We start from the raw sequence: 15,168 nt of genomic DNA, 5'->3' as shown, positions 1-15,168 counted from the left end.
TCACACTCCTGGGCCAGACTATACTTAATCATAGGACCTACTGAAGAGATAAGTCTTCAGTAAAGACTTAAAGGTTGAGACTGAGTCTGCGTCTCTCACATTGGTAGGCAGACCATTCCATAAAAATGGAGCTCTATAGGAGAAAGCCCTACCTCCAGCTGTTTGCTTAGAAATTCTAGGGACAATTAGGAGGCCTGCGTCTTGTGACCGTAGCGTACGTGTAGGTATGTACGGCAGGACCAAATCGGAAAGATAGGTAGGAGCAAGCCCATGTAATGCTTTGTAGGTTAGCAGTAAAACCTTGAAATCAGCCCTTGCCTTAACAGGAAGCCAGTGTAGGGAGGCTAACACTGGAGTAATATGATCAAATTTTTGGGTTCTAGTCAGGATTCTAGCAGCCGTATTTAGCACTAACTGAAGTTTATTTAGTGCTTTATCCGGGTAGCCGGAAAGTAGAGCATTGCAGTAGTCCAGCCTAGAAGTAACAAAAGCATGGATTAATTTTTCTGCGTCATTTTTGGACAGAAAATTTCTGATTTTTGCAATGTTACGTAGATGGAAAAAAGCTGTCCTTGAAACAGTCTTGATATGTTCTTCAAAAGAGAGATCAGGGTCCAGAGTAACGCCGAGGTCCTTCACAGTTTTATTTGAGACGACTGTACAACCATCCAGATTAATTGTCAGATTCAACAGAAGATCTCTTTGTTTCTTGGGACCTAGAACAAGCATCTCTGTTTTGTCCGAGTTTAAAAGTAGAAAGTTTGCAGCCATCCACTTCTTTATGTCTGAAACACAGGCTTCTAGCGAGGGCAATTTTGGGGCTTCACCATGTTTCATTGAAATGTACAGCTGTGTGTCGTCTGCATAGCAGTGAAATTTAACATTATGTTTTCGAATGACATCCCCAAGAGGTAAAATATATAGTGAAAACAATAGTGGTCCTAAAACGGAACCTTGAGGAACACCGAAATTTACAATTGATTTGTCAGAGGACAAACCATTCACAGAGACAAACTGATATCTTTCCGACAGATAAGATCTAAACCAGGCCAGAACTTGTCCATGTAGACCAATTTGGGTTTCCAATCTCTCCAAAAGAATGTGGTGATCGATGGTATCAAAAGCGGCACTAAGATCTAGGAGCACGAGGACAGATGCAGAGCCTCGGTCTGACGTCATTAAAAGGTCATTTACCACCTTCACAAGTGCAGTCTCAGTGCTATGATGGGGTCTAAAACCAGACTGAAGCGTTTCGTATACATTGTTTGTCTTCAGGAAGGCAGTCAGTTGCTGTGCAACAGCTTTTTCTAAAATTTTGGAGAGGAATGGAAGATTCGATATAGGCCGATAGTTTTTTATAATTTCTGGATCAAGATTCGGCTTTTTCAAGAGAGGCTTTATTACTGCCACTTTTAGTGAGCTTGGTACACATCCGGTGGATAGAGAGCCGTTTATTATGTTCAACATAGGAGGGCCAAGCACAGGAAGCAGCTCTTTCAGTAGTTTAGTTGGAATAGGGTCCAGTATGCAGCTTGAGGGTTTGGAGGCCATGATTATTTTCATCATTGCGTCAAGAGATATAGTACTAAAACACTTTAGTATCTCCCTTGATCCTAGGTCCTGGCAGAGTTGTGCAGACTCAGGACAATGGAGCTTTGGAGGAATACCCAGATTTAAAGAGGAGTCTGTAATTTGCTTTCTAATGATCATGATCTTTTCCTCAAAGAAGTTCATAAATTTATTACTGCTGAAGTGAAAGCCATCCTCCATTTGCGAAGGCTGCTTTTTAGTTAGCTTTGCGACAGTATCAAAAAGAAATTTCGGATTGTTCTTATTTTCCTCAATTAAGTTGGAAAAATAGGATGATCGAGCAGCAGTAAGGGCTCTTCGATACTGCACGGTACTGTCTTTCCAAGCTAGTCGGAAGACTTCCAGTTTGGTGTGGCGCCATTTCCGTTCCAATTTTCTGGAAGCTTGCTTCAGAGCTCGTGTATTTTCTGTATACCAGGGAGCTAGTTTCTTATGACAGATGTTTTTAGTTTTTAGGGGTGCAACTGCATCTAGGGTATTGCGCAAGGTTAAATTGAGTTCCTCGGTTAGGTGGTTAACTGATTTTTGTCCTCTGACGTCCTTGGGTAGGCAGAGGCAGTCTGGAAGGGCATCAAGGAATCTTTGGGTTGTCTGAGAATTTATAGCACGACTTTTAATGCTCCTTGGTTGGGGTCTGAGCAGATTATTTGTTGCAATTGCAAACGTAATAAAATGGTGGTCCGATAGTCCAGGATTATGAGGAAAAACATTTAGATCCACAACATTTATTCCATGGGACAAAACTAGGTCCAGAGTATGACTGTGGCAGTGAGTAGGTCCAGAGACATGTTGGACAAAACCCACTGAGTCGATGATGGCTCCGAAAGCCTTTTGGAGTGGGTCTGTGGACTTTTCCATGTGAATGTTAAAGTCACCAAAAATTAGAATATTATCTGCTATGACTACAAGATCCGATAGGAATTCAGGGAACTCAGTGAGGAACACTGCATATGGCCCAGGAGGCCTATAAACAGTAGCTATAAAAAGTGAGTGAGTAGGCTGCATAGATTTCATGACTAGAAGCTCAAAAGACGAAAACGTCATTGTTGTTTTTTTTTTTGTAAATTGAAATTTGCTATCGTAAATGTTAGCAACACCTCCGCCTTTGCCGGATGCACGGGGGGTATGGTCACTAATGTAACCTGGGGGTGAGGCCTCATTTAACACAGTAAATTCATCAGGCTTAAGCCATGTTTCAGTCAGGCCAATCACATCAAGATTATTATCAGTGATTAGTTCATTGACTATAACTGCCTTGGAAGTGAGGGATCTAACATTAAGTAACCCAATTTTGAGATGTGAGGTATCACAATCTCTTTCAATAATGGCCTTTATGGTAGAGAGGCCAGACGGAAGCCACTCCTCAGTAAAAGGCATATGACAGCCCACTTGGAGTTTGCCAAAAGGCACCTAAAGGACTCTCAGACCATGAGAAACAAGATTCTCTAGTCTGATTAAACTAAGATTGATCTTTGGCCTGAATGCCAAGTGTCACGTCTGGAGGAAAATGTGCACCATGAAGCATGGTGGTGGCAGCATCATGCTGTGGGGATGTGTTTCAGCAGCAGTGCGAATTGTCCACTGATATTGGTATAACTTTTCACCCCTTTTGGCTGTATGAAAGTTAATTTCCCCTCAGACACACATTTGTTCTTTGATATAATGAAGGTCATTTGTGTAGAATGTACTTTTCCCCACCTCTTTATTTTTTTCAAGAGAAAAACTGCTGATGCACATTTCTAAATGACACCTTGTCTATTCTTCTATTCTAACTCTCAACAGTAAGTTTAGACCCCGACTGATTTAAAAATATATATATATATATTATTATTTATTACAAACAACACAAGGAATGGGTAACATTAAAGTTTTTCCTTTACTTTTCCCCTCATTCACCCCATCTCTTTACATTGCTTATTTATATTTGGTGGCCTGACTGCATCCAGACTGTGTCAAAAGCCCATCCTGGTAGATCTGAACCTAATGCAGCTTGGAGAGATCAGATGACAGAAGTCACATTTAGGTGCCAGGTGTAACTGAGGCCATAGATGCTCCATATCCATTACTTTGAGTTTTTTATATAATATGACTAAATGTGTTTCTGTGTTGCAGGGGCAGTCAAGAAATGGAACAGCAAGGCCACAGAACATGACATAAGCAGAGCTGTGGGAGACCACCTCAAGTCCCTGGTAGAGCCGGGGGTGGTGTTTACCACTCCACCACGCCTTCAGCAGGCTGGAAACGTGATACTGTTTTTCATACCAAGAGTCTGTTGATTGGCCAGTCATTGGGTTAATTTGTACGAAATCAAATCCAGCTTTATTTATACAGCACATTTCAGACATGGATGCAACACAATGGCTTCACAGGAAAAAAAATTAAAAATGAAAATAAACAGAAATATTTAGTAAACAACAAACAGAAGACTAACAACTGAAAGACTAATGAACATTCTAAGGAAATGCCATTGATTAAAATATTAATTGGATGCAACATCCAACCCAAAATATAAGCTTGTTTTTTAGGAGGGGATCTGAAAGACACTATGGGGGTGTCCACTGGAAGTTGACTAGTAACAACAACTGGGACCTAAAAGACACCCACCATGAGACCCACTAAATCTGCCCAAGAAGAGGCAAACAAAAGAAAAACCCACACCAAACTTAAAGACAGGAAGTAAACCAAAAAGGTGGAGCAACTAAAGGTGTTGACTCTCCACATGTATCAAGACAACTGGAGCACTGGGCCAGACACTCTTAAATAGAACCTGGACCAGCTCAGGTGAAACACCTTCCCACTAACGAGATGGACAAGCCAGCACAGGTGTAACACATACTGACTAACGAGGTGACACCAATCAGTGCGTCCTACGTGCTAACGAGCTAGACGGGCTAACGAGCTAGACGTGCTAACGAGCTAGACGTGCTAACGGGCTAGACGTGCTGACGGAGCTAGACGGGCTAACGAGCTAGACGTGCTAACGAGCTAGACGTGCTAACGAGCTAGACGTGCTAACGGGCTAGACGTGCTAACGAGCTAGACGTGCTGACGGAGCTAGACGTGCTAACGAGCTAGACGGGCTAACGAGCTAGACGTGCTAACGAGCGAGACGGGCTAACGAGCTAGACGTGCTAACGAGCTAGACGTGCTAAAGTCCAACCTCAAAACATAAATGGAAAAACCAAAGCCTGTAACACCTTCCCCTTTAAGACAACAAATATATCCTATATTTTTGTTGGAAAAGTTTGCTCACCACCAACAGAAAACAACTTCCATTTCACATTATAATCAACTACAATGCTTCACCTTCTACAATATAATCACTGGCTGTCAACAATTAAAAACAAGAAAAAAACACGTATTTCTAAATAAAAATATACAATAGTATAATTTTTCTCCTTTTTCTTTCTATAGAATCCTAAAACTCACTAGCTTCTAGAACACTCGTCTTCCTAAAACTCACTAGCTTCTAGAACTCTCCTCTTCCTAAAACTCACTAGCTTCTAGAACTCTCCTCTTCCTAAAACTCACTAGCTTCTAGAACTCTTGTCCCCTTGGAACGAGCCCAAACAAAATGTATCTCCAATACGGAAAAACGTGCAGTCAAAATAAATAAAGATCCATAGCAACGCACTAGCTAAACACAAATCTAATATCCATTTGGGGGGAAATCAGGTTGAATCTGCTCCTGAAACTAACACAACAAAAAAAAAAAACACTTGGAAATGGAGATATCTTTCACCTCACTGGTTAGAGGACAACCTGCAGAAGACAGTCAGCTACATTTTGAAGTGATGCAGTTAAATTTAGGGGTCGGTAAACAAAGGAACACAACACTTATTTGTCATAACTCATCGATATCATGTTGAAATCAATTGTACGACAGGAGGGAGATGAGGTTGCATGTCCTGTTAAAACGAACAGCTCAAAAACCACACAGAATCTGGGAATAATGTGTACATCACTGGTTAGAGGACAATTTGTAGAAAACAGCCAGATACATTTTGATTCCAGTGGGTCACCAACATGGTAAGTGTAACACAACTCTTTTTTTGTTAGTCACTTTTTATTAAATCTCATAAATAGTAACTCTTCCATTTCAGAGCCTGGATTTCCCCCCTGAGGCTAATATCCATATCATGTTGAAATCAATAGAACAGGGGACAAACGTTTAGGGTTCTACATTGTGACATTATTAAAATACTCCTTCTACAATGTTAAACATTCTACATTGTGAGATTTCATTGATATCATGAAACAACTCCTTCATGTATTTTCTGATGTTTGATCAGATGTCTTATCGGAGAATCTCTTGTCACACTGATCACAGCTATGATTTCTCTCCTGTGTGTGTTCTCTGGTGTAGAGTCAGAGAGCCAGATGTAGTAAAACTCTTCCCACATTGATCACAGCTATAAGGTTTCTCTCCTGTGTGTGTTCTCTGGTGTAGAGTCAGAGAGCCAGATGTAGTAAAACTCTTCCCACATTGATCACAGCTATAAGGTTTCTCTCCTGTGTGTGTTCTCTGGTGTAATATCAGGTTGTCTGACCGAGTAAAACTCTTCCCACATTGATTACAGCTATAAGGTTTCTCTCCTGTGTGTATTCGCTGGTGTCTAGTCAGATGGCAAGATGAAATATAAGTCTTCCCACATTGATCACAGCTATAAGGTTTCTCTCCTGTGTGTGTTCTCTGGTGTACAGTCAGGTAACTAGATGAAATAAAACTTTTCACACATTGATTACAACTAAAAGATTTCTCTCCTGTGTGTATCCTCTGGTGTGATAACAGGTTGCTTGACTGAGTAAAACTCTTCCCACATTCAGTACAGCTGTACGGTTTCTCTCCTGTATGTGTTCTCTGGTGTATAGTCAGATAGCTAAATGTAGTAAAACTCTTCCCACATTGATCACAGCTGTAAGGTTTCTCTCCAGTGTGAATTCTCAGGTGTACTTTTAGTGCTTTTAATCTTAAGTAACTCTTCCCACAATCAAAACAGTGGTGAGATTTCTCTCCTGTGTGTGTTCGCTGGTGTATTTTAAGTTCTGATGAAGATTTGCAATGTTTTCCACAGTCAGAGCAGCAGATAGATTTCTTCCCTGTGGGTCTCTGCTGGTGTTTCTTGAGGTGATAGAATCTGGACAGACTCTTCTCTGACTTGTTAGCATCATGATGTTGAGACTCCCCAGAGGATCCATGATAGTCACGTCTCTCTCCTGTGTGAACAAGTCAGACAGATAGTTAAAGGCTCACAACAGCAGAAATCCACTGAAAAAGGTGATGCCAACAGCGTAGCCATGATACTGTACAACAATTGACGTCTGTAATGAATGTTAAAATTACTTGACAATTGTCTTAAGACAGTCAAGTGAGCAACAATAGTCATATTTAGTCTTGTTTTCACATTAGTAGTAACTAGAAATAAGTAAAAGGTGTTGAACTCCTAAGCAGTGTGCCAGGCCACTTTTGTTCTCAAATATAAGCACCTTTTTCTGTGTTTGCTAAAATTGCGACAAGGGCGATGCACACACAATTTGATTGCAGAAACACCTCCCTGCTAATGCAGAAACCGCTAGTTATGGATGTAGTATATCTGCCTGGAGCAAAAATGGTGAGCAAGTGGCCTAAGCTGTGCCATTAGAGATTCTGGGTTCGAGTCCAAGCTCTGTTGCAGCCGGCCGAAACCGGGAGGCCCATGGGGCGACACACAATTGGCCCACCGTTGTCCGGGTTAGGGGAGGGTTTGGCCGATTTTGATCTTAAGTAACTCTTCCCACAATCAAAACAGTGGTGAGATTTCTCTCCTGTGTGTACTCGCTGGTGTATTTTAAGTTCCGATGAAGATTTGCAGTAAGATTTCCATGTGAGAGATCTTCGTCTCTGCAGGTGTTTCTTGAGGTGTTCTGATGTGGAGAGACTCTTCTCTGCCTCTTCAGCATCATGAGGTTGTTGAGGCTCCCCAGAGGATCCATGATAGTCCCGTCTCTCTCCTGTGTGAACAACAAAGTCAGACAGATGGTTAAAGGCCCACAACAGCAGAAATCCACTGTAAAAGGTGATGCCAACAGCGTAGCCATGATGTTGTAAACAATTTAAGTCAGTAATGAATGTTACAATTATTTGACAATTGTCCTAAAATGAGCAAGAATAGTCATATTTTTTTGTCTTGTTTTCACATTAGTAGTAACATGATGTTTGTAGGCTAGAAATAAGTTATTAAAGTTGTTGAAATCCTAAGCAGTGTGCCAGACGACTTTTGGTGTCAAATTTTGGCCCCTTTCTGTGTTTGCTAAAATTGCGGCACGAGGGCGATGCACACACAATCTGGTTGCAGAAACACCTCCCTGCTAATGAGGAAACCGATAGTTATGGATGTAGTATATCTGGTAATGAGGAAACCACTAGTTATGGATGTAGTATATCTGGTAATGAGGAAACCACTAGTTATGGATGTAGTATATCTGGTAATGAGGAAACCACTAGTTATGGATGTAGTATATCTGGTAATGAGGAAACCACTAGTTATGGATGTAGTATATCTGGTAATGAGGAAACCACTAGTTATGGATGTAGTATATCTGGTAATGAGGAAACCACTAGTTATGGATGTAGTATATCTGGTAATGAGGAAACCACTAGTTATGGATGTAGTGTATCTGGTAATGAGGAAACCACTAGTTATGGATGTAGTGTATCTGGTAATGAGGAAACCACTAGTTATGGATGTAGTATATCTGCTAATGAGGAAACCACTAGTTATGGATGTAGTATATCTGGTAATGAGGAAACCACTAGTTATGGATGTAGTATATCTGGTAATGAGGAAACCACTAGTTATGGATGTAGTATATCTGGTAATGAGGAAACCACTAGTTATGGATGTAGTATATCTGGTAATGAGGAAACCACTAGTTATGGATGTAGTATATCTGGTGTTGAGGAATCCACTAGTTATGGATGTAGTATATCTGGTAATGAGGAAACCACTAGTTATGGATGTAGTATATCTGGTAATGAGGAAACCACTAGTTATGGATGTAGTTTTTTCTCTCTGCCTGGAGAAAAAATGGTGAGCGACGATTTTAGTTTTTCACAAGGCATTCTGAATATTACAGCGCACTATCAGGTGTGCTACTGAAGGAAACTCACATTAAGCTCTGTGTCTATTCACTAACTCACCACCGTGGGGGAAAACTCGGGGGAGTTCTCATAGGCTGACTGCAAAAATAGCCTCCATTTACAGGTTGTTTATGAGTGCATTTCACATTACTTTTGGATTATAATTGTAACGCTTGTTTGAATGTCCTGTTTGTGTTGTTGTAGCAAATCAACTGCTTTATAAATAAACACTTAAACCTGTAAAATGCTCTTTGGCTAGCTTTGCCATCAGCCTGACAGAGGGTTGTACACTAAGTATTTGCCAAATTTGCCCATAACTTCACCTAACAATAACATAGTCCTACTGTAGGACCCATAAGTTCACCTAACAACAACATAGACCTACTGTAGGACCCATAACTTCACCTAACAATAACATAGACCTAGGACTATATATTTAATATTTCAGGTGAAACAAGGAGACTAAAATGTCTTTGTCATGACAATTCATAACCTGATCACCAGATAATTTTGTGAATAATCCCACTAGGCTACTCTGTAATGTGTTGTCATTCTAAATGTCCTGAATAAAGGAAAATAGCTCTGTGTGTTGTACAATAGCCTATCCATCAAGGAACAGATCTCTACACATTATGAGCTAAGTATCTCCGTTTCCAAACGGACTAACGAGACCCTACTGTAAATCAAGTAGACAACACATTATAAATATCGATTTGTTTGGGATGTTGGATCCAACGTGGAGCACGGCATAACTGTCTTTACCGGTGTAATGAATGAAGAACTACATTTGACTGGCATGCAGAAAATGATTTCCTGGATCAGCTGATGATAGTTGAACATGTGACTGTAACTAAACAGCTACAGTATTAAGTATTATGCATAATTATTTAAGAACCGCATTAATGACAGTATCCATTTGGGAGTTGTCAATAAAGTTAAGGTGACTCTCGGTTAGAACCATTGGATTTAGTAAACTGAAATGATTTAGGATTTCTGTGCCCATGAAAACTGTTTTCCCAGCGTAACATAAGGAGACACTAAATGTTACGTAGGTAGAGAGCATTTCAGCGATCTGAATACAAAAAAAACTGTCCGACAGCAAGATCCAGTATTTAAGTTAAAGTTCATCATATGACAAGCTTAACGTTATGACTATAACTACTGTTCCCTGAAGGAGGGAAACTAGGTACAACATACTATTAAATCCACACGTTATGACTATAACTACTGTTCCCTGAAGGAGGGAAACTAGGTACAACATACTATTAACCTCTCTGGGCTAGGTGGCACCAAATCGTCCCACCTACGTAACAGCCAGTTGAATCCTGTGGCGTGATTTTCAAATACCTTAGAAATGCTATTACTTCAATTTCTCAAACATATGACTATTTTACAGCATTTTAAAGACAAGACTCTCGTTAATCTAACCACACTGTCCGATTTCAAAAAGTCTTTACAACGAAAGCAAAACATTAGATTATGTCAGCAGAGTACCCAGCCAGAAATAATCAGACACCCATTTTTCAAGCTAGCATATAATGTCACAAAAACCCAGAAGACAGCTAAATGCAGCACTAACCTTTGATGATCTTCATCAGATGACACACCTAGGACATTATGTTATACAATACATGCATGTTTTGTTCAATCAAGTTCATATTTATATCAAAAAACAGCTTTTTACATTAGCATGTGACGTTCAGAACTAGCAAACTTCCGGGGAATTTACTAACAATTTACTAAATTACTCACGATAAACGTTCACAAAAAGCATAACAATTATTTTAAGAATTATAGATACAGAACTCCTCTATGCACTCGATATGTCCGATTTTAAAATAGCTTTTTGGTGAAAGCACATTTTGCAATATTCTAAGTACATAGCCCAGCCATCACGGGCTAGCTATTTAGACACCCGGCAAGTTTAGCCTTCACCAAAATCAGATTTACTATAAGAAAAATGTTATTACCTTTCCTGTTCTTCGTCAGAATGCACTCCCAGGACTTCTACTTCAATAACAAATGTAGGTTTGGTCCCAAATAATCCATCGTTATATCCAAACAGCGGCGTTTTGTTCGTGCGTTCTAGACACTATCCGAAATGGTAAATACGGGTCGTGCGCATGGCGCATTTCGTGACAAAAAAATTCTAAATATTTCATTACCGTACTTCGAAGCATGTCAACCGCTGTTTAAAATCAATTTTTATGCAATTTATCTCGTAAAAAAGCGATAATATTCCGACCGGGAATCTACGTTTCGGTAAATAGAGGGAAAAACAGAAAGACGGGGGCGGCCAGTGCACGAGCCTAAGCCCTTTGTCCTCTGATAGACCACTTAGCAAAAGCGCTCGTGTGTTTCAGCCAGGGCTTTGAATTACGTCATTCAGGTTTTTCCTGGGCTCTGAGAGCCCATTGGAGCCGTGGGAAGTGTCACGTTACCGCAGAGATCCTTTGTTTTGGGAAGAGATGTCAAAGAAAGCCAATAAATGGTCAGACAGGCCACTTCCTGTAAAGGAATCTCTCAGGTTTTTGCCTGCCATATGAGTTCTGTTATACTCACAGACACCATTCAAACAGTTTTAGAAACTTTAGGGTGTTTTATATCCATATATAATAAGTATATGCATATTCTAGTTACTGGGTAGGATTAGTAACCAGATTAAATCGGGTAAGTTTTTTATCCAGCCGTGTAAATACTGCCCCCTAGCCCTAACAGGTTAAATCCACACCTCGCTGGAAGCCCCGCATTCCACAGGTGATGAGCGTGAGACTTGGATATATTCCTTAAATGATTTAATCCTTAAATGTAATACCTCACTTCACCGACCCAGGAAGTGGAGGAGCCAAACAGGTGTTGTAACTCGTTCATAACTGGCAAGCAGATCGGTAGAAATGGTAAGATAAATTGGCACTTCAAACGGAAATGGAAAAAGTTTGCCTATTTTACCGGAAACTCCAGGAGCATTACGTCAGAATTAACGAAGGCCAGCAGCAGGTGGGGAATTGGTTATTTTCTTCTGGTTATATTGACCTCTGGCTTCCTCAAGTCATTTGTGTGTGTTAATTATTTAATCAAACGCTTGAAGCATCAGTTCAATTCAAGTTCTGCACATACAGTTGATTTTATTAAACACATGGGGAGTGTCTATATGAACAAATACACGTCATAACATTTCAACCAATCAATTGGTAGAAAGAAAATACTATTTTTTTTTAAATCTGCCCTAGAACATACAACATACATGCATTCAGACCCCTTCCCTTTTTACACATTTTTATTATGAAATAGATTTTTTTTTCAATTATCAATTTTCAGACAATACCTCATAAAGACATCACAATACCCCATAAAAGTGAGAAAAAAAGTTTAGAAATGCTTGTATATATATATATATATATATATATATATATATATATATATATCTAGGTCATGCCAGTAGGCTACAGTAGGTTGTATCTCTCTAGGTCATGCCAGTAGGTTACAGTAGGTTGTAACTCCCTAGGTCATGCCAGTAGGTTACAGTAGGTTGTAACACTCTAGGTCATGCCAGTAGGTTACAGTAGGTTGTATCTCTCTAGGTCATGCCAGTAGGTTACAGTAGGTTGTATCTCTCTAGGTCATGGCAGTAGGCTACAGTAGGTTGTATCTCTCTAGGTCATGGCAGTAGGTTACAGTAGGTTGTAACTCTCTAGGTCATGCCAGTAGGTTACAGTAGGTTGAATCTCTCTAGGTCATGCCAGTAGGTTACAGTAGGTTGTATCTCTCTAGGTCATGCCAGTAGGTTACAGTAGGTTGTAACTCTCTAGGTCATGCCAGTAGGTTACAGTAGGTTGTATCTCTCTAGGTCATGCCAGTAGGTTACAGTAGGTTGTATCTCTCTAGATCATGCCAGTAGGTTACAGTAGGTTGTAACTCTCTAGGTCATGCCAGTAGGTTACAGCAGGTTGTATCTCTCTAGGTCATGCCAGTAGGTTACAGTAGGTTATAACTCTCTAGGTCATGCCAGTAGGTTACAGTAGGTTGTATCTCTCTAGGTCATGCCAGTAGGCTACAGTAGGTTGTAACTCTCTAGGTCATGGCAGTAGGCTACAGTAGGTTGTATCTCTCTAGGTCATGGCAGTAGGTTACAGTAGGTTGTAACTCTCTAGGTCATGCCAGTAGGCTACAGTAGGTTGTATCTCTCTAGGTCATGCCAGTAGGTAGTATCTCTCTAGGTCATGCCAGTAGGTTACAGTAGGTTGTATCTCTCTAGGTCATGCCAGTAGGTTACAGTAGGTTGTATCTCTCTAGGTCATGCCAGTAGGTTACAGTAGGTTGTATCTCTCTAGATCATGCCAGTAGGTTGTATCTCTGTAGGTCATGCCAGTAGGCTACAGTAGGTTGTATCTCTCTAGGTCATGCCAGTAGGTTGTATCTCTCTAGGTCATGCCAGTAGGTTACAGTAGGTTGTATCTCTCTAGGTCATGCCAGTAGGTTACAGTAGGTTGTATCCAAGTGGAAACAATTATCAACCCAATGTGGAAAGTGTTGAATTTGGTCAACAACAAAATGAATGGCTTATTTGCTACGTGAGGTTTACTTGCTCTAACAGAAGTTTCGTAATGATTAAGTTGTTACGTGGACACGTGACATACCGACAACTTTGATAAAAACACTATAGGAGTTGTCTTCAGATCGCTATGCATATTCATGCTAGTAGCTTAGCATCTCTCTCCATTGAATACAGGCGGTTGACGTCAACAACCCTCATAGAATATAAACAATAGATTACAATAATAAGATGTATCCACCAATCCAAAGACAGGATAGGTGGGAGATAGACAACCCACAGAGCTTCGTGGACAACGACTCCCCTTGTCAGGACGGAGAGACATCTTGTCAGTATATCCATAATCTTTGGTGTAGCCAACCCAACTCTCACATGGCTCTATTGGGGGTCACGGTGTGTAGTAAAACATCACTACATTAAAATCACTACATGCCGTGGCCCCCCAGTCTGCGGTCAGCAGATAGACCCTCCTCAAATATATATGTTAAGTCACTTTTTGGAAACGGAACGGAGAAAACAAGGGGTAGCTTGTCTCTACGTCGTCTGATTCTAGACATATCAGTCATCATCCCAGGGCCCTCCGTTGAAGAGGTATTGACGAGCCAACTCCGAATATCCAAAGTTAAAAACTAATTGAAGGCGGTACTTACTGGTGTTAATCAGATCTCCCGTCTCCTCCTCTTCATCTTTCAATGTGACAGTAATCTCTCCTTCCTTCTTCACTCCAAAAACAGCATCATCCTCTTCTTCCTCTTGTTTAACTGAAACGTCTCTCTCTTCATCTTTCACTGTAACAGCCTCACCCTCTACTTCTTGTTTTACTGTAACATCCTCCTCTTCCTTCTCCTCTTTCACGACAATGTTCAGCCCCAGAGCTTCTTTCTCCGTCCAGCAGACCTCCTCTTCTTTAACAGGAGAGGAGTAGTTTAGGGAGCTCATGTTCGGGGATGTTAGCTAGCTAGCTATCATTAGCGACTAGGCTAATGCTAACTTAACCAGTCAGCTACTATAGCTGACTAATAAAAAATAACGTAATATTAAATTAAATAGGTTAACAAGTAGATACGACAGAAGTGTGTCTAAAACACAGTAGCTAATATAGACTGAAAGCGTATAAATAGCTTGAATCTTTCGGCTATGTCGGCTAGCAAGCTACCGAGGTGGTTGACGAGCTGTTTATGAAGAACCGTCCACTAGATTATACGTCACGCTGCAGCATCGCCTGAAAGACGCACATCGCCGTCTGCTGACTGGAGGGAAACGCAGTTGAGGATCAGATTTTATTTTCAGACAAAGATTATTTTACATGGATTTAATTAAATAATACTATTGAGACATACAAAGACAGGAATGTGGTGATTGATTAGTGAGAATAAAAAATGTTTACTACAGCACATTTAAGGCAGTTTCATTCAGTCAAACAACATATAAATAAGTAGCCAGCTACTGTAGGTCTATACTGCTCCTACATGGTGTAACAATACATCATGTAGATGTATATAATGAACAGACTAGGTCTATACTGCTCCTACATGGACTAACAATACATCATGTAGATGTATATAATGAACAGACTAGGTCTATACTGCTCCTACATGGTGTAACAATACATCATGTAGATGTATATAATGAACAGACTAGGTCTATACTGCTCCTACATGGTGTAACAATACATCATGTAGATGTATATAATGAACAGATTAGGTCTATACTGCTCCTACATGGACTAACAATACATAATCTAGATGTATATAATGAACAGACTAGGTCTATACTGCTCCTACATGGTGTAACAATACATCATGTAGATGTATATAATGAACAGACTAGGTCTATACTGCTCCTACATGGTGTAACAATACATCATGTAGATGTATATAATGAACAGACTAGGTCTATACTGCTC

The 15,168-nt window shown here is 40.3% G+C and overlaps 2 protein-coding genes across 3 annotated transcripts; both read right to left on the bottom strand.

Annotated features, from left to right (window-relative positions):
- Positions 1-4,365: 4,365 nt before the first annotated feature.
- Positions 4,366-6,820, bottom strand: LOC145877267 (uncharacterized; the record flags this gene model as incomplete). The annotated part of the gene is made up of 1 exon (XM_082972568.1): positions 4,366-6,820. A coding segment is annotated over one exon (900 nt), but the record flags the coding sequence as incomplete, so codon positions are not given.
- On the bottom strand, positions 6,629-14,502 carry LOC145877269 (uncharacterized). 2 transcript variants are annotated; one of them, XR_014391627.1, is made up of 3 exons: positions 13,913-14,502; positions 7,078-7,581; positions 6,629-6,807 (listed from the first exon to the last, which is right to left on the bottom strand). XR_014391627.1 is itself a non-coding variant. In XM_082972569.1 (2 exons), the coding sequence occupies exons 1-2, from the start codon at positions 14,199-14,201 to the stop codon at positions 7,229-7,231; spliced, it is 642 nt and encodes a 213-aa protein (XP_082828695.1). In that variant the 5' UTR covers positions 14,202-14,502; the 3' UTR covers positions 6,802-7,228. The 2 variants fall into 2 exon arrangements, 1 of the variants encoding a protein (XP_082828695.1); XM_082972569.1 differs by having other exon boundaries at positions 6,802-7,581.
- Between the last annotated feature and the right edge of the window lie 666 nt (positions 14,503-15,168).

The sequence above is a fragment of the Salmo salar genome, unplaced genomic scaffold (assembly GCF_965601325.2).
Source record: "Salmo salar unplaced genomic scaffold, fSalSal1 ptg000743l, whole genome shotgun sequence".
Taxonomy (NCBI): domain Eukaryota; kingdom Metazoa; phylum Chordata; class Actinopteri; order Salmoniformes; family Salmonidae; genus Salmo; species Salmo salar.
Note: the sequence above shows the minus strand (reverse complement) of the source record. Positions and strands in the feature narration are given on the sequence as shown.